The following is a 26,953-nucleotide window of genomic DNA, read 5'->3' on the forward strand; positions in this document are numbered from 1 at the left end:
TTACAATTTGTGTCTGTGTGGGTGAAGAATGAGGAGATCTGTGGTTTGAGAATGTGATGAATTGTGCAAAACAGTTCTTTGAGTAGTCTTCTGACCTTGGAGAGTGCTTTGGCAGAAGCCGTACAATGTTCCCAGTAGGCCACCTTATGCACCGTCAGGTCAGACCTTTTCATCCCTCTCAGTTTGTCTGTAAACCAGGGGGCAGAGCAGGTAAATGTGACAATAATATCACGTGAACACAAACAACCAATTAATGTAAATGTTTAATAAAAGAATGCTGAATCAGCGTTAAGAAGCACTTACGGAGCATCCGTCTCTCTCTATGAGTGACAGCTGTCACATCTGACATGTTTCAACAGCACGACGTCACCACTAACTTAGAATACAAATGGAAATAAACTTTCAGAACACAAAAACCCACAAATACTAAATGTTTACAAATGTTTATACTCTTAACATAAGACCATAACTAACTAATGAATCAGCAGCACATTAGAAAATGAAAATATAATGTGTGTTTTTATTTGTCAAAACAGCCACAAAAAAAACAGAAGGAGAAATTTGTATCCTCACTACTTTTTTTCATATTTTCAGTCGAGGCCTGCCTTGTCTTTCATAAACCTAGAGCAGCAGCTCATCTTAGCTGTGAACTGAGCGTCTGTCTTAATGTTTATATCAGAACTTTATCTTCTCTCTGTCCCTGAGTCCTCCTCATGTCCCTGGATAGTTCTCCTCCTGTGTCCTGCTGTTGGAGACAGGTTCTCCTGTATTAGCATCATCGCTACAGGTGCTAATACTAGCTACGCTAACTGCTGCTACTAGCTATGCTAACTGCTGCTACTAGCTACGCTAACTGCTGCTACTAGCTACACTAACTGCTGCTACTAGCTACACTAACTGCTGCTACTTGCTACGCTAACACAAAAAGCAAAAGAGTTCAAAGAGCTAGTCTGACATAGTTAGCATGTTCTCCTTATCTTATTGCTGCTTGTGAACGTTCATAACTTCACAAACTCATCCCTCCTGTGTGCTTCTGTGCCCTGTGCTGTGTCTTCCAGGCGTAGCCTCCTTCCTGTGCACCGTGGCTGGAACCTGGTGCTCCAAAGGGCCCGACCTCAGCAACTGCACCTCCCACTGGGTGACTCAAGTGGCACAAAAGGTATGAGGAGAGGAGGGTGTGTGTGTGTGTGTGTGTGCGTGTGTGTGTGTGTGTGTGTGTGTGTGTGTGTGTGTGTGCGTTCGTGTGTGCGTTCGTGTGTGTGTGTGTGCGTTCGTGTGTGTGTGTGTGTGTGTGTGTGTGTGTGTGGTGTGTGTGTGTGTGTGTGTGTGTGTGTGTGTGTGTGTGTGTGTGTGTGTGTGTGTGTGTGTGTGTGTGTGTGCGTGCGTGCGTGCGTGCGTGCGTGCGTGCGTGCGTGCGTGCGTGCGTGCGTGCGTGCGTGCGTGCGTGCGTGCGTGCGTGCGTGCGTGCGTGCGTGCGTGCGTGCGTGCGTGCGTACACGAGTGAGGCACAAAGGAAGCAGTGATGGGAGGATCAGGATTAGATGTTAGTGAAAGTCAGAGAGCGCCAGCGTCTCCTGCTGCGTCCAGCTTTGATTTCACGCAGGTGATAACGTGTTGTGAAGGAGCAGAAAACGTCCTCACAAGTTCACACACAAAGAATTCTAAAGGATTCCTTCCCTCAGGCTCATCAAAAAAACACTATTATACTATAAATCTAGATGCTAATGCTATGTTTGAAGGAACTGTGGGAAACATCTGACTTTCTACTTTAAACGGCTCAGATTATAACGGCCTTCAAACAGGAATTACAACCATCAGCATCCTCACTATTTATGAAGCATTAGCCTAGTTTAATGTCAGTTAATGCTAACTAATGATAATGTTAATGCTATCTAATATTAATGCTAATGCCAGCAGATATTAATGTTAATGCTTGGTGATAGCTAATGCTCGATAATCCTAATGCTAGTTAATGCTAGCAATTGTTAATGCTAATTTTAATGCTCGATAATGGTAATATTAATGCTAGTGAATGTTAATGTTAGCTAATATTAATATTAGGTTAATGCTAATGCTAGTTGATAACGCTCATGCTAGGTTAATGTTAATCCTAGTCAATGTTATTATCAATGCTAGCTAATGTTTGTGTTAATGCTAAAGCTAGCTTATATTAATGATAATGCTAATGCTAGCTAATATGAATACTAATGCTAGCTAATGCTAGGATAATGCTAATACAGTGTTTGATGACTCATTACAAGTATTCTAGTTATTTTTACTGTTTTATACTTATTTTTGTTATTATTTTTACAGTTTATTTTTATTTTATTTATTTATTTATTTTGAACATTTCAAAGAAAATACAAGAAAAACAAATATTAAGTGGAAACAAATAGTTTGAAATGGAGCTTATCATGTCCTGCCCCTTTTTATCCATTCATACAACTAGGGATGTAACGGTATGAAAATGTCACACCGTGGTTATAGTGACCAAAATTATCACGGTTATTGGTATACCACGGTATTTTTAAAATGTTGAAAAAACCACCAAGATGTATATTTAAATAATAATAACAACCTGAACAAAACACTGCAAAGTTAACATGAACTAAGTATAAAAAACTGTAAATAAAAAAGACTTCTCAAAACTGTGCAACATTAACAATAGTCACAGCAAAAATATATCAAAAATGTAACATTACCAATAACCACAGTGAAAATTTTTTTATAAAAACTTATATAAAAAAAAATCTCAAAACTGCAACAATGCATTAATGACCAGTTAAACAAACAAATAAAAAAGTGCAGAAGTAAACTTGAGTTTATACCACTACTACCTTTATTTTTTAATGAAATACAGCAAGAAAGTGTCAGACACTCAGTGAAGTCGCTGACGGTTAAAAAAAGAAAAAACATCTCCGACAGGCAGAGACATAACCTTCTCTACCAAACACCACATCTGAACGAACCCACGTTTACCACAACTCTGGTTAATAAGTTAGTATAAAGTAAACCCAATTAAAAACAAACCTCAAGCAGAAGAAACTCTAAATATTAACGGAAAAGACCTGCTAACCTGAGAGACAGAGAGCTGTTCTGTGTGTGTGTGTGTGTGTGTGTGTGTGTGTGTGTGTGTGTGTGTGTGTGTGTGTGTGTGTGTGTGTGTGTGTGTGTGTGTGTGTGTGTGTGTGTGTGTGTGTGTGTGTGTGTGTGTGTGTGTGTGTGTGTGTGTGTGTGTGTGTGTGTGTGTGTAGGGGAGATACGCTGTGAAGATTTTCATTTAATCCTCTTTGAAAGTAGATGCCATGATACCGGTAATCGTTACATCCCTACATACAACATGAGATGTAAATATGATAGTCTATTATAAGATATCTAAATAAACAGAAACAATGTAAACAACTATTTCCAGTTGATATTCACGTTTACCCAAAAATCTGCATTTATAGGCCACGCCTCCATTTTCCTGTTCCCAGCAAACGTTACTTAGAATTAATTTCAGCTTAGTTTTAATTCTACATTTATTCTATTGTTTTACACCATAGAAAGCTTTTTCTAGTTGTGGGTATTATGATTATGATTGTTACTTTATGTTATTACATGTTATTATTATTGGTTGTTGTTGTGAACACATCTACACTACGACAGTATGACTCTCTACTTCCTGTTCCTGCTTGTGTCAGATCCGTAGCGGTGAGAACGCTGCCAGTCTGGCCAATGAGCTGGCTCGTCACACACAGGGTCCAGTGTTCGCTGGTGACGTCAGCTGGTCAGTGCGGCTGATGGAGCAGCTGGTGGACATCCTGGACGCTCAGCTGCAGGAGCTCAGACCCAGTGAGAAGGACTCGGCTGGACGCAGCTTCAACAAGGTACGGCACGCTCTGCTCACTCCCACGGGTCACTGGGAAATACTGTAAATTATTACACAGCTGTGAAAAAGGTGGAACAAAAAGATGTAAAATGTCGGGAGAAAAAGGAAACAAGTGTGATTTAGTGGGAGTTTACTGTATGAATAGTGGCAAAAAATGGTTAAAAAATCACCAAAGAATTGGATAGAATTGTCAAAAAGAACTTGCAATAATGAGGAAAAAGGGATATTTATTGGGAAAAGAAGCTAAAATATGAAAAAAAAAAAAAAAAGTGTTAATTTTTTTGGAAAGAAGCAAAAATGGGACAAAGGAAGTTTCAAAATGGCCAAAGAAAAAAGGAAGTTTAAGGTTTTCTGTGGGAATAATTCTGAAAATGAAGATATAAAGAGCCACAGGTTGAGAATCACTAATTTAATAACAGTTTTATCATGGTTTTAGTAAATGAATTTAATAAAGTCTGTCCTTATCCTGCGTTCACACCGGACCTGGCACAAACTTTCAAGGTGCGGGCAACGCGCGAAAGCTTCCGATAAACGTTTTCCACATTTTCGCTTCATATGCGCGTCTGAAGCGTATATTAAAAAAGCCGCTAACAGACTCCCTTTCTTTACACTATCAACTATGGAGGACCCCAGTAAAATCACTGTTCTTTACCTTACCTATACTGCTAACCCTTAGCCACACTGCTAACCCTTAGCCACACTGCTAGCCCTTAGGTACACTGCTATCCCTTAGCCACACTGCTAGCCCTTAGCCACACTGCTAACCCTTAGCCACACTGCTAACCCTTAGCCACACTGCTAGCCCTTAGCCACACTGCTAGCCCTTAGGTACACTGCTAACCCTTAGGTACACTGCTAACCCTTAGCCACACTGCTAACCCTTAGTTACACTGCTAACCCTTAGCCACACTGCTAGCCCTTAGGTACACTGCTAACCCTTAGCCACACTGCTAACCCTTAGCCACACTGCTAACCCTTAGCCACACTGCTAACCCTTAGACACACTGCTAACCCTTAGGTACACTGCTAACCCTTAGCCACACTGCTAACCCTTAGGTACACTGCTAGCCCTTAGGTACACTGCTAACCCTTAGGTACACTGCTAACCCTTAGCCACACTGCTAACCCTTAGCCACACTGCTAACCCTTAGCCACACTGCTAACCCTTAGGTACACTGCTAACCCTTAGCCACACTGCTAACCCTTAGGTACACTGCTAACCCTTAGCCACACTGCTATCCCTTAGACACACTGCTAACCCTTAGCCACACTGCTATCCCTTAGACACACTGCTAACCCTTAGGTACACTGCTAACCCTTAGCCACACTGCTATCCCTTAGACACACTGCTATCCCTTAGCCACACTGCTCTACCTTAGACACACTGCTAACCCTTAGGTACACTGCTAACCCTTAGCCACACTGCTATCCCTTAGCCACACTGCTAACCCTTAGTTACACTGCCAACCCTTAGTTTTACTGCTAACCCTTAGCTATACTGCTAACTCTTAGTTACACTGCTAACCCTTAGCCATACTGCTAACCCTTAGCTATACTGCTAACCTTTAGCCACACTGCTAACCCTTAGCTATACTGCTAACCCTTTTTCTATACTGCTAACCCTTAGCCACATTGCTAACCCTTAGCCACACTGCTAACCCTTAGCTATACTTCTAACCCTTAGTTACACTGCTAACCCTTAGCCATACTGCTAACCCTTAGCTATACTGCTAACCCTTAGCCACACTGCTAACCCTTAGCCACACTGCTAACCCTTAGCTATACTGCTAACCCTTAGCTATACTGCTAACCCTTAGCTATACTGCTAACCTTTAGCCACACTGCTAACCCTTAGCTATACTGCTAACCCTTTGCTATACTGCTAACCCTTAGCCACATTGCTAACCCTTAGCCACACTGCTAACCCTTAGCTATACTTCTAACCCTTAGTTACACTGCTAACCCTTAGCCATACTGCTAACCCTTAGGTACACTGCTAACCCTTAGCCACACTGCTAACCCTTAGGTACACTGCTAACCCTTAGCCACACTGCTATCCCTTAGCCCCACTGCTAGCCCTTAGGTACACTGCTAACCCTTAGCCACACTGCTATCCCTTAGGTACACTGCTAACCCTTAGCCACACTGCTAACCCTTAGGTACACTGCTAACCCTTAGCCACACTGCTAACCCTTAGGTACACTGCTAACCCTTAGCCACACTGCTATCCCTTAGCCACACTGCTAACCCTTAGGTACACTGCTAACCCTTAGCCACACTGCTATCCCTTAGCCACACTGCTAGCCCTTAGGTACACTGCTAACCCTTAGCCACACTGCTATCCCTTAGGTACACTGCTAACCCTTAGCCACACTGCTAACCCTTAGTTACACTGCCAACCCTTAGTTTTACTGCTAACCCTTAGCTATACTGCTAACTCTTAGTTACACTGCTAACCCTTAGCCATACTGCTAACCCTTAGCTATACTGCTAACCTTTAGCCACACTGCTAACCCTTAGCTATACTGCTAACCCTTTGCTATACTGCTAACCCTTAGCCACATTGCTAACCCTTAGCCACACTGCTAACCCTTAGCTATACTTCTAACCCTTAGTTACACTGCTAACCCTTAGCCATACTGCTAACCCTTAGCTATACTGCTAACCCTTAGCCACACTGCTAACCCTTAGCTATACTGCTAACCCTTAGCTATACTGCTAACCCTTAGCTATACTGCTAACCCTTAGCTATACTGCTAACCTTTAGCCACACTGCTAACCCTTAGCTATACTGCTAACCCTTTGCTATACTGCTAACCCTTAGCCACATTGCTAACCCTTAGCCACACTGCTAACCCTTAGCTATACTTCTAACCCTTAGTTACACTGCTAACCCTTAGCCATACTGCTAACCCTTAGCTATACTGCTAACCCTTAGCCACACTGCTCACCCTTAGCTATACTGCTAACCCTTAGCCACACTGCTAACCCTTAGCCACACTGCTAACCCTTAGCCACACTGCTAACCCTTAGCTATACTTCTAACCCTTAGCCACACTGCTAACCCTTAGCTATACTGCTAACCCTTAGCTATACTGCTAACCCTTAGCTATACTGCTAACCCTTAACCTCTCGTTTAAGATGAGAATTGTGATATAATCCCTAAACATTATTTTAAATCATTTTGATCTCATTTTGTGTGGGTTTTTGTTTGCTTTGTGTGTTATGGAGTTATTATGAGCATTATTATGAGCATTATTATGAGCATTGTGTTTTAGTTGTTTTGTGTGTTTTGTTGTTTTGTATTTTGGAATCATTTTTGTTGTCGTCTTGTATTTTTTCTGTGGGTTTTGTGTGTGTATTTTATTCTCTATTTTATGTTTTTGGATTCATTTTGTAGTCACTGACTTTCTTTACCTTTATCCTGTTTGTTCTTTATCTTTCATGTAGAATCGCCTGTTTGAAGCGTTTTTTAAATTTTCAAAAAAAAACAATTCCAGGTTTTTTTTTTTACCCATTTCCACATTTTACACTTTTCCTCATCTTTCCCTGTTTAGATACATTACTGCTATTAAACATGGTAAATAGTGTTATTAGCGTTAGCTACTGTTAATAATTCACATTTTATATGGTTAGGTTGAAATCAAGCATGATTACACAAACACACAAAAACACATAAAGTGACTAAAAAGACACTAAATGATTGCGAAAACACAAAAATGACAACAAAACACACAAACAACAAAAATACATAAAATGATGAAAAGTACACAAAACAGCAACAACATGAATCAAAAGGCAGAAAAATGCACAAATTCACACAAAACAACAAAAATGTATAACATTACAAAAGATACACCAATTTTCAACAAAAACACATGACAACAGAAATACACAAAATAACTAAAAATACACAAATTGGCTTGAAATAAAAGAAAATGACTCAAAAACACATAAAATGATGCTAACGGTGCTAACGACCATTTCAGAAATGTGTGATATGATCACTAAACATTATTAATGAAACTCTGCAGTGTGTGATTGGAGACGTGTCACCAGATAAACCGATCACCAGTTCAGCTAATACACCATCAGATAAACCTGTCTTTGTTCCAGAAGCTTTTCACATTAAAACACACTCATAATAATGTGAATAAACACGTTAAAAACACACTTCATACATTCACAGGATAACACGATCACTAATCACACCATAGCACTTTTGAACTTTCTAGACATTTAATCACCTTTTTTTGTTTTTGTTTTGTATTAGTTTTTCTTCTTTTTTGTTTTCTCTTTTTTACTCTCCTTTTTTCTTCTCTGCCTCTCTTTTTCTTTTCTTTCTTTCTTTCTTTCTTTCTTTCTTTCTTTCTTTCTTTCTACCTTATTTCTTTCTACCGTATTTCTTTCTTTCTCTTTCTGGACAAATTGAAGTGTGTGAGACTGTATCCACCTTCGGTTTATTGATGGTGGTGGTGAATAATAGTGAGTAAATGTGTGATATTTAACATACACGAGACAGTTGGAGCTGATTTTAAATCAATATAAATTCATAATAAACAGGTCAGATTGATTTTTCCATGTTAGAATGTGACTTCCTGTTTTTTCCTCTCTATGTTCAATGTCCTCCTTCCTTCAAAGCAGATCTAACAGGAAGTGTCTCCTCCTCTCTCACTATGACCTGTATTATTGATACATTCTTCTTCTTCTTCTTCTTCTTCTTCTTCTTCTTCTTCTTCTTCTTCTTCTTCTTCTCCTTCTCCTTCTCCTTCTCCTTCCCCTTCCCCTTCCCCTTCCTCTTCCTCTTCCTCTTCCTCTTCCTCTTCCTCTTCCTCTTCCTCTTCCTCTTCTCCTTCCTCTTCCTCTTCCTCTTCCAGTGTGTGATTCTGTGATTGTAACCTCTCTCTCTCTCCTCCTGTGCTTTTCCTTTTGTTTTTTGGAAAAGCTTCAAAAGCGAGAGAAGACGTGCCGAGCGTACATGAAGGTACACCTGCGTGTGTGTGTTGGACGGGCAGCATGGAGCTCTACAGCTGTGTGTGGTCACGCTAGGGCTGGGCCATATCCAGCAAAACTCATATCTTTCACAAAATGGTATAAATCATTTTAATTCAGGAAGATAACTCTGAGTTAAATGTGCTGATGCAACGATATCACAGGAGACTAAAATAACGTCACGGTGCTTTAGGGTTGGTTAGAAAAATAAAAATAACGTGTGTGTGTCACTAACATGAGCAAGTAGCGGGAAAACAAAGGAAATGCACAAACTGACTATGAGAACACAAATAAACAGAGAAATACACAAAAGAACAACAAAAAGACATAAATCAGAAAAACATTTATTATCAAACAGCTGATCAATATGTGCAACTGTTTGATTTTTATCCTCTCAGGGACAGCACGTGTGAGTGAGTTGTGTAGTGTGTCTTGTTTAGAACACAGTCAGTGATCATCTACTAACTGAGCTTTACATGTTGTGAGAAAGAACAGATACCACTCCTAAAACCACTATTTCATACAAAAAATATATATATATAAGTGATATTGTTATTTTATGTATCTCCAAAATAGAAAACTTGGTATATGTTGAATGTGGATCTATAGCCCAGCTCTAGGTCATGTGTGTGTGTGTGTGTGTGTGTGTGTTTCCCTCCATCCTCTCCTGCTCTTCATCTGTTGTGAATCATCTTCTGTATTTTCATTTTCCTGTCGGTGCAAAGTGATGACATCATCCCTAGTTCAACTGTACTAGTGCAGATGTTTTTAACCTTGGGGTCAGAAGACACTGGGAGGGGGTCTCCAGATCCCTTTAAGAAACTAAGAATATTTTCTGAACAATTTCAGTCCATTTTACTTATTTTTACCATTTTTCTACAACTAAACTTTCCATATTTTAACTTATTTTCATCACTTTTTCTTGCCATATTTTTGCTCCTTTTTATGTATTTTGCTACATTTCTCCCATTTTTGCCTTTTCTGCACATTTTTCTACTTTCCAGACATGTTCAGCACTTATAAACCCTATGGGTCAACATATGTGACATATGTTGACCCATTATTGTCACTTTTAACCTCTTTTCACCACTTTTTATGTTAATTTTTGCAAATGTAATCACATTCACCATTTTCTGTTTGAACTAATTTTTCCTACATTTTTTGCAACTCATTTCTGTGTTTTTTAAAATTCTATTTCACCTCCTTTTTTGTCACTTTGAACCATTTTATTAGTGATTAAAACCATGATTTCCATCTTTAAGATGACTATAATAATAATAATAATAAACGTTCCTGGATAACAGTGGATATTATGAATAATTGATTAGTCAGATATACATTGGTTCTAGGATCATATGCTCTGGAATTATGAACATGTACTTTATTTACTATTTTCATTGGTCCATAACTGCATGTGGGAGTGTAATAAACATCTGATCTGCTTTATTTTATAGTATAAAAATACTCTTTATTGGGATATAAAATTATTCTTCTTTATGTGATTTTTTCTTTTTTATTTTGGACCCAAACATTGGGTTATTTCACCACTCACTGACAATGAAAGTCCTTAGAATCATTTATTGTTTATTAGTTTTTTACTAGTAATGTAAAAAATACAAAAACATTTTTTGAAAACACAGTATTTATTATAAACAAATTTCTCATGTTTTACATTTACAAAGTGCATTGGAAGTAGGGCTGAACGATTAATTGCATTTGCAATATTATCGCGATATCATAATATACCATTTTCTAATCGCAAAGGCTGCTATTTAAATAAAAATATATATATATATATTTATATATATAATTAAGTTCAGAGAGTGTTTAAGAAGTACAGTCCACATGTTTACATGTTTCATGAAACGTGAAGTTAGATATGTTGAAGAGGTAAAGACAGATTTGTTTGCTTTATTGTTAAAATATTGTATTTTATATTTATTTAAAGTTTAAATAAATCTGAAATTGTTTATTATGGAACAGATTGATTTATTGCTTGTGTGCATTAAAAAATACATGACAAGAGGCCCTTGAAAAAATAATTGCGTGTTAAATCACAATATTGAGGAAAAAAAATCACAATTTGATTATTTTTCAAAATGTTTCAGCCCTAATATGAAGTCCTTTAAAATGTGTTAAAAATTACCCACATACAATTATTTCATTTGGCAAGAATTTCGTTTTTAGTGCTTTGAAAGAGTTTGTGTTTGTCTGTTAAATGTGTTTATTTTTTAATTAAAAAGAGAGAAAATGATGTTCAACTGTTCAACATGTAATCATTTATTAATTATTAGTTTGTCATTAGTAACTGTTGGACTATCTAATACACGTTTCAGACTCAAACACTCAAAATATAAACACCAGAAATATGTTCATAATAATGAAGTTTTCAAAATGTTTTTCTGGTGGTTTTCATAATAAAAAACTAATAAACAATAAATGATTTTAAGACACAGAGTCAAGCTACAAAGGGGAATGTGTGGGATTTATTCCTGAGCGTAATTATTATAATAAATAATAAAACATGAGGTAAAGTCATGGGAGGGGACGACTTAGTGATATTAAACAAATGATCATATTTTATGTTGTATTAATTTTCAGGAAGAGTCGTTCTCTGTTGGATTAGACGTTAATTCACTTTTAACTTGTGGAAATGTCATTTGTTGATATATATTTACAATGTTTTTACATTACAGATCAATCATCAATGGAATTGTGCTAAATTAAATTACTGATATGTCAGCTTGGGCCTGTAACTAGTAAGAATGTAATTACACTAAAATATTATCACATTTGTAACAATTTAATTTGCTTTAATAACTTGCAAGAATTGAATTTCCACAAAGTCAAAATGACATATGCAGAATGTAATGTTTGATATCTGAAATAAGAAAATATGGTTTTACCAGTAACAATTCACGTGGAAAATTAATTATATATAATTAATATATATATTAATTATATATTATATATAACCAGCAGCTAATATATTAATTATATATTAGCTGCTGGTAAATGTTGGCTAACGTTAGCTGCTGGTAAACGTTAACTAACATTAGCTGCTGGTAATCGATAGCTAACGTTAGCTGTTGGTAAACGTTGGCTAACGTTAGCTGCTGTTAAACGTTGGCTAACGTTAGCTGCTGGTAAACGTTGGCTAACGTTAGCTGCTGGTAAACGTTGGCTAACGTTAGCTGCTGTTAAACGTTGGCGAACGTTAGCTGCTGTTAAACGTTGGCGAACGTTAGCTGCTGGTAGACGTTGGCTAACGTTGGCTGCTGGTAAACGTTGGCTAACGTTAGCTGCTGGTAAACGTTGGCTAACGTTAGCTGCTAGTAAATGTTGGCTAACGTTAGCTGCTGGTAAACGTTGGCTAACGTTAGCTGCTGGTAAATGTTGGCTAACGTTAGCTGCTGGTAAACGTTGGCTATCGTTAGCTGCTGGTAAACGTTGGCTAACGTTAGCTGCTGGTAAACGGTTAGTGTTAATATGAGTGTGTGTGTAGCTCTATGTGTACACACGTAGCATAACACCAGACTTTTCGGTGCAAAGTGAACTCACCGCAGCTGTTGTAAACAGGAAGTTGCATGTTTTTGCATGTTTATTTGTCTGATTGTTTGTATTTTATTATTGATAACCTGTATAATTTCATGAAACACTGAACATGTGTACATTATGTCTCATTACTACAAATTAATTATGAAAGTCACCTGGGTCGGATTTGAAAGAAATCTCGTGATTATTTTTAGTGCTGATCAGAACGCAGGAAATTAAAAGATTAGCATTGCAAACCAGCAAAAAAATGCCTCCTGCGACTACTGCTGTGGTCGGCAGTTAATGCTAATGCTAATGCATCCTCCTTCCACTTATTTGAATGCTCTCGTCTCCAGTTGAGATTGTAGCATCATTGTTTACAGTGCATGTTTTAATTGATTTGTTGTAAAACTCTGGTTGTGATCGGAGGAAGCAGCACGATGACCTTTGACCTGTTTCCATGGATACAGGCCATCGTGGACACCGTGGACAACCTCCTGAGGGCCGAGGCCCTGAAGTCGTGGAAGGACATGAACTCCACGGAGCAGTCCCACGCCGCCACCATGCTGCTGGACACGCTGGAGGAGGGGGCCTTCGTCCTGGCAGAGAACCTCATCGAGCCCGCCATCGTCAAAGTCCCCGCGGAGAACATCAGTGAGTTAGCGCCGCGCATCACTTCCTGTTTAAGAGGAGCCACCACCTGCTGGTCATTAACTCACTCCTACAGATAATAAGAGCAAACGGTCTCATTAGCTGCAATGTAAAGCTAACGTTAGCTTAGCGCTCTGCTAGCATTAACAAACATTTATGAACTAGAATCTTTTCATTGATCCAGATCCACCCGTACTTTTTTAGTTGATTTTGTGTATTTTCTCGTCTTTTGCTGTTTGTTGTTTTACCTGTGTATATTATATATATATATATATATATATATATCTCGTTTTGTATATTTTTGTTGTCTTTCTGTGTACTTTGTTCTCCTTTGTGTATTTTGTTGTTCTTTGTGTATTTTTTTTCTATTTCATCATGTTTTTTGGTATCATCGTGTTTATTTTTTGTTGTCTTTTTTTGTATTTTTTTCTCATCTTGAGTTTTTGTTCTGGTGTTGTGCTCTTTTATTGTCCTTTTTGTTTATTTCTTTTATTTTGTAAGTTTTTTGGAGTATTTTTGTGTCTTTTTGTACTTGTTTTTTGTATTTTATTTCATTCCCTGTGTTTTTGTTCTTGTTTTGTCATCATTTTGTGTTTTTTTTTGTTCTTTTTTTGTTGTCCTTATGTCTGAATGGTTATTATTGTATGTCATTTTCTGTATTTTTCACTTACAATATATCAATAACTTACAGATATCAGTACCAGCAGAAAGCTGAATCAAAACGTATTGATTGTTCCTGAAAAATAAAAAAGCAACGTAATTTTCAGGATTTTTTTATTGGATAATTCTGTTAGCCACTTAGCATGGATGCTAAGAGTAGTAATGTAAGGTTGTAGGGTGAATGGGTGTTTCTGACCTGCTGCCATCCATCATCCATCTATCCATCCATCAACCATCCATCATCCATCAATCATCTTTCCATCCATCTTCCATTCATCTATCATCCATCCATCATCCATCCGTCCATCATCCATCCATCCGTCCATTATCATTTATCCATTCATCATCCATCCATCATCCGTCCATCCATCATCCATCCATCTCTGTTCCTCAGTGCTGGAGGTGTTCGTGTTGAGCACTGATGGTCAGGTGCAGGACTTCAGGTTCCCACAGACGAGTAAGGGTGGAGCATCGCTGCAGCTTTCCTCCAACACGGTCAAAGTCAACAGCAAGAATGGTGAGAGAAGATTACTATTACTATTACTATTACTATTACTATTACCATTGCTATTACCATTGCTTTTACTGTTGCTATTATCATTACTATTACCATTGCTATTACTGTTGCTATTATCATTACTATTACCATTGCTATTACTGTTGCTATTATCATTACTATTACCATTACTATTACTGTTGCTATTGCTATTGCTATTACTATTACTATTACCATTGCTATTATCATTACTATTACCATTGCTATTACTGTTGCTATTATCATTACTATTACCATTGCTATTACTGTTGCTATTATCATTACTATTACCATTGCTATTACCATTGCTATTATCATTACTATTACCATTGCTATTACTGTTGCTATTATCATTACTATTACCATTGCTATTACTGTTGATATTATCATTACTATTATCATTACTATTACCATTGCTATTACTGTTGATATTATCATTACTATTACCATTACTATTACTGTTGCTATTGCTATTGCTATTACTATTACTATTACTATTATCATTGCTATTATCATTACTATTACCATTGCTATTATCATTACTATTACTATTACTGTTGCTATTGCTATTGCTATTACTATTATCATTACCATTAATATTGCTATTATCATTACTATTACCATTGCTATTACTGTTGCTATTGCTATTGCTATTGCTATTACTGTTACTATTGCTATTACTATTACTTTTGCTATTGCTATTACTATTGCTATTACTATTGCAATTACTATTACTATTGCTATTGCTATTACTATTGCTATTACTAATACTGTTGCTATTACTATTACCATTATTATTGCTATTACTATTGCAATTACTATTGCTATTGCTATTGCTATTACTATTGCTATTACTAATACTGTTGCAATTACTATTACCATTATTATTGCAATTACTATTGCAATTACTATTACTATTGCTATTGCTATTGCTATTGCTATTACTGTTGCTATTACCATTAACATTGCTGTTGCTATTGCTATTGCAACAACGCATCAGTAGGGAAAATCTAACCCGTCTCACAACGTCTAATCCCAGCTCAGCTTTCATTTTCTCTGTAACTGTTTCTAGAGTCATTCAGTGTATTTTTGTTGGAATTGTTTTGTATATTTTTCTCTCATTTTGTGTCTTTTGTGATTGTTTTGTGCGTCTACACAAAATCAAACTGAGGGTCGTCAGTTGCACATGTCTGATTATTATTTTAATCTGTTTCTACAGTTTAAACACTATTGATTAAAGGTGAAAATAAGAAACCTGAAGATGTGTGTGTGTGTGTGTGTTTGTAGGCGTGGCCAAGCTGGTGTTTGTGCTCTACAAACATCTGGGTCAGTTCCTGAGCACGGAGAACGCCACGCTGCGGGGGATGGGAGACGCCAGCAAACACAACCTGTCGCTGACGGTCAACTCTCACGTGCTGTCGGCGTCCATCACCAAGGAGTCGAGTCGTGTGTTCGTTAGCGACCCCGTCATCTTCACGCTGGAGCACCTGGATGTAAGTCCCGCCCCCTAACACGCCCTGACAAACCACATGTTAAATATTAGGACTGGAATGCATGAGTAGCAGGTTTGGGCTCAATTACAATTTTAATTTATAGTTAAATACAATTATGGCGTAATTATAATTGTAATTGCAAATTTAAAAATCTGTTGTAATTGTAATTAAATTGTAATTGAGTTCAGTTTATCAACTTTGTAATTGCCATGAAAATTCTATAAAAATGTTGCTTTTTGTAATTGAGCTGTAATTAATTATGGAGAATTTAAAATGTAATTGTAATTGAAAAGTGTAATTGACCCCAACCCTATTCAAATTGACCCGTTAGCATGAGGGATGCTAACAGAAAGCTAACACGAGGAAGGTTACATTTTATTAGGTTATTTATTTCAGACTCAGTAATTGTGAGATAAATGTAGTTGTAATTAAAAAAAATACTGATCTTTTTAAATGATTTGTCGTTGAATATGGATAATTGAAAATGTAATGTGTTTTTGTTTCTGTAATGGAGTAAGCTATCGTTATTAGCCGTTAGCTACACTTGCTAAAGCTAACATTAGCCCACCCCTTTAACAGTGAAAAATATGGTGTAAAAGTGTGAAATTTTCCCAAAAATGTATGTGAGATACATTCAGTTTTAAATTAGAATTTACACTAGATTTCAATGTTCAATTTGAAATAAATTAATAAATAGCAAAATGACCATTTCCATTTCAGAAAGTGAATTCTGTATTTGCCGTCCATTTTCCACAACCACAGAATATCAAGGCCCTAAGTTAAAGACAGTAGGTACGAGTAAATAAATAAGTAAATATTTGAGAATACATTTCATTTTTAAAAGTAACTGAACCCTTTTTTTCTGCTGAAAACTAATGAATTTGGTTTGACGTTGTGTTATTGATCCCAGTCCAACTTTTATTCTTCTTTTTAAAAATAAAATATGTTCAATGTCATTTAATTAACATCTTTTACATTGAATTTATTGAATTATTTGAAATTTAATTTAATTAAAACCTTTTGACTTTAATTTAATTAAAATATTTAGAATTTCATTTAATGGCAACCTTTTGAATTATTTTCATTTACATCTTTTAATATTAATTTAAAATAAAATCTTTTAAATTTAATTTCATTAACATATTTAACATTTAATAAAAGTAAAATCATTTAAATTTAATTTAATTTAAATATTTAAAATGTAATTCAAATAAAATATTTTACATTTTATTTAATTTAAATATTTCAAATTAAAATACATTTAAATCTTTTAAATTTAATGTCATTTAATTCTTTTGAATTTAATTAAATTGAAATCTTTAAAATGTAAGTTAATTAAAATATTTTAAATGAAATTTACTCAAATCTTTTAATTTAATTTAATTTCCATTTTTTAAATTGTTTTAGATCTTTTTTCTTTTTTGAACTGAGCCTTCATGTACGTTTCCTGTCCTTTGTCCTGCAGAAGGAGAATTACTACAACCCTAACTGCTCCTTCTGGAACTACTCAGAGCGCAGCATGCTGGGATACTGGTCCACTCAGGGCTGTAAGCTGCTGGACACCAATAAGAGCCACACCACCTGCTCCTGCAGTCACCTGACCAACTTCGCCATCCTCATGGCACATCGAGGGAACGTGGTGAGTCCACCTGGCCAATCAGGAGCCTCTGCTGCTTACAACCCTCAGAGATGGTGGCGTACATTTACAAACATTAAAAACAAGCGTTACACGGCACAAACTATTCACCTAGTGGGGGATGTGACACTTTCATAAGGATTCATTGTTGAAAACATAGTGATCAGTTGAATGAATTGAATGGTGATCAGCCAATCACAGCCAGACATTTGACGAAGGTAAACAAAGAGTTGAGTAAAGTGTAAGTAAAGTGACTTAAAAAAGAGAAACGTGGCAAAAAAATTGTCTTAAAGTGGCAAAAATGTGTCAAGAAAAGAGTAAAAAGTGACTAAAATGTCAAGAGTGGCAAAAAGATGAACAAAAAAGATGAACTAGGTGGTATGAAATGGCTAAAGGTAGCTTAAATGAGCAACATGTGGCAAACAATAGTGAAAAAGGGCAAAAATGTGCAACAAAATGTAGGAAAAAAGAAAACAAGTGGTGTTTATTGGGCCAAAGGGAGCTTATTTAGATGAAAAGTAAGAAAAAATGGTTGAAAAATCGGCAAAAACAGGATTAGTTTCAAAAACAACTTTATATTTATTGGGAAAAGGAGCTAAAAACTGGAAGAAAAAAAGTGTCAAATTCATTGGAAAAGGGGCAAAAATGTGACGAAGGAAGTTAAAAAGATAAAAAATGGGTAAAAAGTTTCCTGGGGGATAATATTTAAAATATAAAGAGCCACATGTTTAGAATCACTGGTTTAAAAACAGCTTTATCATGGTTTTAGTAAATTAATTTAAGAAACTACATTGACTGAAAAATTAGTTTAAGGATTATATGAAAGATTAGCTGAAAGATAAGTTTAAAGATACGTTTAAAGATTAGCTAAAAGATAAGTTTAAAGATACGTTTAAAGATACGTTTAAAGATTAGCTAAAAGATAAGTTTAAAGACACGTTTAAAGATAAGTTTAAAGATTAGCTAAAAGATAAGTTTAAAGATTAGCTAAAAGATAAGTTTAAAGATTAGCTAAAAGATAAGTTTAAAGATTAGCTAAAAGATAAGTTTAAAGATACGTTTAAAGATTAGCTAAAAGATAAGTTTAAAGATACGTTTAAAGATTAGCTAAAAGATAAGTTTAAAGATAAGTTTAAAGATAAGTTTAAAGATAAGTTTAAAGATATGTTTAAAGATAAGTTTAAAGATTAGCTAAAAGATAAGTTTAAAGATACGTTTAAAGATTAGCTAAAAGATAAGTTTAAAGATAAGTTTAAAGATAAGTTTAAAGATACGTTTAAAGATTAGCTCTGGTGGTGCAGGACGCATTAAGTTGCGAAACACAATTACAATCTGATACAATGATGAAGGCGTGTGTAGTCGGAAAAATGTTTGTGGTTTGTCTCATGAACTCTCAACTAGAGCCTCCACACACACACACACACTCCTGCCTCAATGTGTGTGTGTGTGTGTGTGTGTTCACGTCTGCTCTTTACATTATTCACTCTGTTCCAACAGCAGGAAACGATGAAACAACGAGAAGTTTACAGACTTTCCTTTAGATTCCTTGAACATTCCTTCATTTTATGTAACTTTCCATCCATCCCTCATCCATCCCTCATCCATCCCTCATCCATCCATACATGTGTTTTTGTTGGAAATGTTTTGTATATTTTTCTCTCATTTTGTGTGTTTTGTGATTAATTTGTGCGTTAATTTGTGCATTTTTTTGGATATTTTTGTTGTTATTTTGTGTATTTTTGTAATTGTTTATGTATTTTGAGTCATTTGTGTATTCTTTACCGTTTTGTGTGTTTTTGGAGTGTATTTGTTGCAATTTTTTGTATATTCTTTTCTCATTCTGTGCATTTTTGCTTGTTTTCTGTGTTTTTGTTTTGTTACTTTTCTATGTTCTTGTTGTTTTGTGTTTTGGTGTAATTTTTGTACTGGTTTTGTGTAGATTTATGCATCCATCCCAATCCATCCAACCTGAATCCAGTCCTTGGGCTGAGTTTTATGTGCATGTTTCTTATTTAATCTGATGATTATTATGATGGGAACGAATGCATGGAGCATTTATGCTGCGTGAAATATAAAACAGATGTTTGCATGATTCAAGCTTTCTGCAAAGACTCATTTCAAACCCAAACGCTCGCTCACTCGTTCCTCTGGAACCTTAAAGAGCAAAGTTCAAAGATACCAAAACGTTCTCATGCAAAACATGTTGAAAGAAAAGAGAGATGAGAGCTCAGTGTCTGCTGGATGAGTTTTCACTTCATGTTTATGAGCTGAAACTCAGACATTTAAGATGATATTCTTTACTTTTCACTGGTACTAACATCATATCTCACATACAGTGCAGAAGTTTGGGGAAATAATTACAAAGTAAATGTACAATCGATAGTTAAACTTCAGAAAGAGCAATACGCTATATACATAACGTGAGATATTTGGATGACACCAATCCATTGTTCCAATAACCAAAGTTACTCACATTTGCAGATTTAGTTGTTTTTCAAACAATTCAACTTGTATTTAAAGCCAAGAATAAATGATTACCTAAAAACAGAGGGAAGAGGTTTATACAAACTGAGAAGTAACATTACATTTTGGTCTGTGAGTGTGTGGACGACCAGGAACAGCTTTACTGTTTCAGTTTGATGATTGCAATTTGTTCAAAATAAAACAGTATAGTCGAAATCGTAATAGATCTTTGGTGGTTTTTCTGCGTCCGTGCAGAGGGACGGCGGCATGCACGAACTGCTGCTCACCGTGGTCACCAGGATGGGCATCGCCGTATCGCTCGTCTGCCTCACCATCAGCATCTTCACCTTCTGCTTCTTCAGAGGCCTGCAGAGTGACCGCAACACCATCCACAAGAACCTGTGCCTCAACCTGTTCCTCGGAGAACTGCTCTTCCTCGTCGGCATCAACATGACCGAGCACAAGGTGAGGGAAACATGGCGCAGCACAAGGTGAGGGAAAACATGACGCAGCACAAGGTGAGGGGAAACATGACTCAGCACAAGGTGAGGGAAAACATGACTCAGCACAAGGTGAGGGAAAACATGACGCAGCACAAGGTGAGGGGAAACATGACGCAGCACAAGGTGAGGGGAAACATGACGCAGCACACGGTGAGGGGAAACATGACGCAGCACAAGGTGAGGGAAAACATGACGCAGCACAAGGTGAGGGGAAACATGACTCAGCACAAGGTGAGGGGAAACATGACGCAGCACAAGGTGAGGGAAAACATGACGCAGCACAAGGTGAGGGAAAACATGACGCAGCACAAGGTGAGGGGAAACATGACTCAGCACAAGGTGAGGGGAAACATGACTCAGCACAAGGTGAGGGGAAACATGACCGAGCACAAGGTGAGGGAAACATGACTCAGCACAAGGTGAGGGAAACATGACTCAGCACAAGGTGAGGGGAAACATGACTCAGCACAAGGTGAGGGGAAACATGACGCAGCACAAGGTGAGGGGAAACATGACGCAGCACAAGGTGAGGGGAAACATGACTCAGCACAAGGTGAGGGGAAACATGACGCAGCACAAGGTGAGGTGTGTAGTGTGTGTAGTGTGTAGTGTGTGTAATGTGTGTAGTTGTGTAGAGTGTAGTGTGTAGGTGTGTAGGGTGTGTAATGTGTGTAGGTGTGTCGTGTGTATAGTGTGTGTAATGTGTGTAGGTGTGTAATGTGTGTAGTGTGTGGGTGTAGTGTGTGTAGGTGTGTAATGTGTGTAGTGTGTGTTGTGTGTAGTGTGTAATGTGTGTAGTGTGTATAGTGTGTGGTGTGTAATGTGTGTAGAGTGTAGGTGTCTGATAAAGGACATTCTGATTTGTGTGTCCCTATCAGCTGGTGTGCTCCATCATCGCCGGCGTCCTGCACTTCTGCTTCCTGGCTGCCTTCGCCTGGATGTGTCTGGAAGGTGTGCAGCTCTACCTCATGCTGGTCGAGGTGTTCGAGAGTGAGTTCTCACGCAGGAAGTACTACTACGTCTCTGGGTACCTGGTCCCAGCCGCCGTGGTGGGCATCTCCGCCGCCATCGACTACAAGAGTTACGGCACACAGCGCGCGTAAGTGACGGTGTCACCCGTAGAAACCATGGGCGGAGTTTGAGATTCTTGTCGGGGGGGGGGGGGGCTAAAGAGAATATAGAGTTAAATATAAAGATCGTCTCGAGATTTGCACCGACCACAATGTGTGTAACATATACAACTAGAATATTTGCATTTCCTGAAGAAAAGACAAGTGAAGATGCAGGTGCATTAACCTAGCATTAGCACCGACTTAACATTTGTATTTACCTAGCTATAGCATTAACCTAACATTAGCCTAATAATAAAATTAGCCTAGGTTTGAAATAAACCTAGTATTAGCATTTGTCTAGCGATAGCATTACCTAGCATTAGAATTAACCTAGCATTAGCCTAGCAATAACATTAGCCTAGCATTACAATTAACCTGGCATTAGAATTAATCTAGCGATAGCATTATCCTAGCTTTAGCATTAGCCTAGCATTTGCATTAATCTTTCTATAACATTAACCTAGCATGAACACAAACTTAGCATTAGCCATGCAGTAGCATTAACCTAGCATTAGCACTAACAGCATTAGCCATGTAATAGCACGAACCTAGCATTAGCACTAACTTAGCAATAGCCAAGCAATAGCACGAACCTAGCATTAGCACTAACTTAGCATTAGCACTAACCTAACATTAGCATTAACCTAGCATTACCACTAACCTAACATTAGCATTCACATAGCATTAGCTATAATCCACCTATAGCATCCACCTAGCATTAGCCTTACATTAGCATTATCCTAGCATTAGCACTAACCTAGCATTAGCACTAACCTACTATTAGCACTAACCTAGCATTAGCACGAACCCACTATTAGCACTAACCTAGCATTAGCTAAGCATTAGCATTACCCTGGCATTAGCACTAACCTAGCATTAGCTAAGCATTAGCTTAACATTGTCAATCAGGATAAAAATGTATAAATATGTTGAACGTATTATGTTAACATGTTAAAGGTTGAATGGTTTGTAATTTGTTTGAAATCTCTAGAACTTTCTGAATGTTTTGATGAATTATTTGTCAAAATTGGACAAAAGATGTAAGGGAAGGTATATTTATTTGTATAGCACATTTCAAACACAAGGCAACTCAATGTGCTTTACATGACCAAAAAGTGCAACAGAAAATATTCAACTGCTTAAAATAAATTAAAACATTAAATCTGAAGAAAAAAAAAAATCTTCAGTAAAATCAATTCAAATCATCAACAAACACATGACATCATCAACATGACCATAAATCTCTCTCTCAATCATAGTTCCTTTAACTTCCTTTAACTTTGATTTAAAAATGTTCATATGTGATGCTGACTTCAGCTCTGATGCAGTTTGTTCCACTTCTTTGCAGCATAACAACTAAAAGCAGCATCACCATGGTTACTGTGAGCTCTGGGCTCCACTATCTGACCTGTGTCCATAGATCTCAGAGACCTGCTGGGTTCATACCTGACTAACATCTCACTGATATATTCTGGACCAAACCCATTCACACATTTATAACCAGCAGCAGAACTTTACAGTCTCCTCTGAGGCTGACTGGGAGACAGTGTAAAGACTTTAAAACTGGACTAATGTGTTCTGACCTCTTTGTTCTGGTTCAGACCTGAGCTGCAGCGTTCTGAACCAGCTGTAGATGTTTGATGAAGACCATTACAATAGTCCAGTCTGCTGGAGATAAAAGCATGGACCAGTTTCTCCTGATCTTTCTGAGTCATTAAACCTTTCACTCTGGAGATGTTCTTTAGGTGGTAGAAGATGTTTTTGTGATAGATTTGATCTGATGCTGAATGTCAGATCTGAGTCAATCAGAACACCAAGGTTTTTGACTTGGTCTTTATCTTTTAAAGATCCAGACTCAGATACTTGCTGACAGCAGTCCTCTTTTCATTGTTACCAAAGACAATCACCTCCATCTTGTCATGGTTTAGTTGAAGGAAGTTTTCACTCATCCATCAGTTTACTTTTTCTAATTAGTCACACAACACCTCAATGGGACCATAGTCATCTGGGTTCAGTGATAGATATAGTTGTGTATCATCTGCGTAGCTCTGATAATCAACCTTACAGTTCTGTAAAATGTGTCCTAAAGGAAGCATATAAAGACTAAACAGAAGAGGTCCAAGAACAGATCCCTGAGGAACCCCACAGGACATTGGTAATCTGTCAGATTCAAAGTTTACTATGTTTACAAAATAACTTTGATCCTCCAAGTAGAACTTAAACCATTACTTTAACATTTAGTCCAACCCATGTTTACAATCTGTGTAACAAAATTGTATGATCTACAGTGTCAAATGCAGACTTAGATCCAATAGAATGAGAACAGATACTTTTCCTGAATCAGTGTTCAACCTTATGTCATTGATCACTTTGATCAGATCAGTTTCTGTGCTGTGATCAGAACCAAAACCTGACTGAAATTTATCAAATATTTTGTTGAAAGTTAAGAATTGACTCAGTTGGTTGAAGACCACCTTCTCAATGATGTTGGCCATGAATGGAAGGTTGCTGATTGGTCTATAGTTAGCCAGTATAGAGACATCCAGTGTTCTCTTTGGTACGGTGCCTGATTGGAATGATCAGTTCATTATCTGACACTAATCAGTGAAAATTTACTTTACAACAGTTTTAAAGAAGTTTGAGGGTTTTGTGTCAAGGCAACATGTTGATGATTCAGCTGCTGAACAGTTTCCTCTATTGTTTTTGAGTTCACTGTAATAAACTCTAACATTGTAATTGACTCCACTGAGGATGGGTGTTAACGAACAACAGAAGAAAAAACGGATAACAATAGTAAAGATGATTTCTGCAACCTCGATATTATAACATAAATGATAATGTCGACTACAAAAATATGCCTTGACACGTCGTATAATGTTGTAATTTCATGATAAAATCATTTTTCTGCTTTATTTTAGCTGCAGTACCAAACATGAACTGCTAGGTGCAGTGTCGCTTCACTTTTTACATCAGGGATCGGCAACTTTTATCACAGCGGGGCCACAAAAATTAAATTTTCTGATGTGAGCATCACATGTTCAGCATTTATGTCAACATTTAGAATCAAGATTGATTAGCTGTAATAGAAAAAAGAACAAAGGGTTTGTGTTTACATTGTTATTTTCTGGATTTTTCTCTCATTTTTCTGTGTTTGTGTGTTGTTTTTGTATAAAAAAAATGAGAAAAAAACATGAAGAAAAGTATTTTTTGTATAAAAAAAAAGGAAACATAAATGAAAACAAATAAATGAAGAAAAGTTATTTTGTGTCAAAAGGAAGTTTAAAAAATAAGAAAAGAAAGAAAGAAAATATTTTTTGTATATTTGTCATTGAATGTGTTTTGTGTATTTTTGTCATTTTCTGCTTTATCTTCTGGGGTTGCACCAAATAAGACTGAGGGCCACATGTGGCCCCCGGGCCACCAGTTGCCTATGTCTGATTTACATTGTGAAGAAGAATTGCACAACAGAAGAAGAACCAACATAAAGTCTCAAAAGTTTGGGACCATTTCACTGAAAACTTATACTAGTATTTTTAAAAGAACAACAAATGAATTCATAATAATAATAATAATTAGTGGGTTTTATATAACGCTTTTCAAAATAAATCTATGTATTTGTACAGTTACTGTGTTTTATGGCACATAAAATATATGAATAATATGTACATTATATTAGGAATTTAGAAAAACTGTAATGAAAATTTTTGACCACTCACAGTGTGTGGGGCTCACTTCCTGTCTGTGTAACTTCAAAGTAAAGGTGCTGAAGTGAGCTTGTGTGCTGTGCAGGTGCTGGCTGAGGGTGGATAACCACTTCATCTGGAGCTTCATCGGCCCCGTCACCTTCATCGTGGTGGTGAGTAGGTTTTATTACAACAAGCACTTCATACGTCCTAAATGTGTCACATGTCAGGATTATAAATGAACTGATAAAAAATGTTGCTTTTTAAAGTATCAGTAATCTGCGACCCCCCCCCCCCCCCCCCCCCCCCCATCTCTGACGTCTACTGCTGATTGGCTGATGCAGGCGTGTAAGAAGTTATGAGCGCTGTGTATGAACAGCAGACATGTGGCCGAGCTCGTTGCTCTCAGTGATTCATCTCACGCTTGTTCTCATCCTTTAAGCTCCTCCCTTCAGGATTACGCTGTCCAGCCTGTAAGGCCCACTGAAGGAGGGCCACATTTGTCCCCTAAGCTGTTGTCCTCCTGAATAATAGAGGGTCACTACAAGATAGTTGAGATAAGATGTTTAGTGTCACTGTACAGTTACAACATAATACTGTTAAAGCAATCCAATACAATTGTTCAACCTATATTGTGGTGAGACTCATAAGACTACAATCACTCTTTGCATCTACTCAGAGTTCACATACAGTATGTATATATACTAAGACTGGGCGATATATCGAGTTTTTAATAAATATCGATATATTTATTTAAGAGATATAGCATAGGACTATATTGTAATATTGATATAATTCACATAACATTAAAAGTTTCTTCTGTAGAGCTGCCAGTATGTATTTTTCTCCTCTGTCTATTTTAACCCCGCCTCTCTCCTGCTCTGTCCCTGAGTGAAACTCAACACACACGCACGGTCAGTAATAATAAATAAATAATTGTTTGGTAATTGTAATCATTCAAAAAACTGTACAGCACTTTAATCAGCTGAAGTTGTTTTTAAAGTGTGTGTGAATGCACATCATTAGTTTTATAAATGATGATATTGTTCTCTACACCTATGTGTTCATGGATGAAAAGGGAAGGAGGAATAAAAAAAAAAGAAAAGACAACTGACTACAGATGAATAAATCCTACACAAAAAAGGATTGTTCAGAACAACCTAAGAATGTTTGACCAGAGAGACAAGCTTTGATGTACAAAACAGGGGACGGGACCTAGATAAGCAAACTGCTCCTCTCGTCTCCTTTTTCGGCATGTACAAAAAAAAAGGGAATGTAACCATGTCGGAAATAAACTGAATAAATAAAAATAAAAATAAAATAAAGGTTCCTGTGTGACATGTGGCTTTAACTGACTTGCATGAAATATTGTAAAATAATGGTTTAATGGTTAATTAAATTGATGATTTTTAAGATTTACTATGGGTTTTGCCTCTGAATAAAGAAACTAACAGGTACGTTATGCTGTAATAGTTAGGGGGAGCCCCAATTACATCACAGAGAAAACATTAATAAATATTGAGTGTTGCCATTCTGGTTCGATTGTATGCATCAAAGCATCATCTCAAGGCAAAATATCCAGATATATATTGTATATCATGATATAGCTTGAAAATATTGAGATAAGATCAGTTTTTTCTGATTATATTGTTAAAGCTAACACACTCTCACTCTACATTACAGCTTCAATAACAAACAATCAGTCTGCTGCTCTTTTAATGGAGCCATTCATTTGGAGCACCTCATTTACCCACTGCTTCTTTAATCCAATGCTCGTTATATACGTGTATAGTACAGACTACAGTACACACTTCTCACCA

At 36.9% G+C, this 26,953-nt stretch overlaps 1 protein-coding gene across 1 annotated transcript in view; it reads left to right on the top strand.

Moving 5' to 3' along the window:
• The window catches only part of LOC114478826 (adhesion G protein-coupled receptor L2-like), a 133,534-nt gene that overhangs the window by 100,362 nt on the left and 6,219 nt on the right, over positions 1 to 26,953 (top strand). Inside the window, exons 8-17 of the mRNA XM_028472106.1 lie at positions 1,059 to 1,159; positions 3,684 to 3,869; positions 8,817 to 8,855; positions 12,868 to 13,051; positions 14,103 to 14,225; positions 15,531 to 15,736; positions 17,202 to 17,375; positions 20,091 to 20,300; positions 21,217 to 21,437; positions 25,240 to 25,306. Coding sequence (XP_028327907.1) covers positions 1,059 to 1,159; positions 3,684 to 3,869; positions 8,817 to 8,855; positions 12,868 to 13,051; positions 14,103 to 14,225; positions 15,531 to 15,736; positions 17,202 to 17,375; positions 20,091 to 20,300; positions 21,217 to 21,437; positions 25,240 to 25,306 — 1,511 coding nt within the window. The remainder of the gene's footprint in view (positions 1 to 1,058; positions 1,160 to 3,683; positions 3,870 to 8,816; positions 8,856 to 12,867; positions 13,052 to 14,102; positions 14,226 to 15,530; positions 15,737 to 17,201; positions 17,376 to 20,090; positions 20,301 to 21,216; positions 21,438 to 25,239; positions 25,307 to 26,953) is intronic.

Source organism: Gouania willdenowi, chromosome 17 (assembly GCF_900634775.1).
Source record: "Gouania willdenowi chromosome 17, fGouWil2.1, whole genome shotgun sequence".
Taxonomy (NCBI): domain Eukaryota; kingdom Metazoa; phylum Chordata; class Actinopteri; order Blenniiformes; family Gobiesocidae; genus Gouania; species Gouania willdenowi.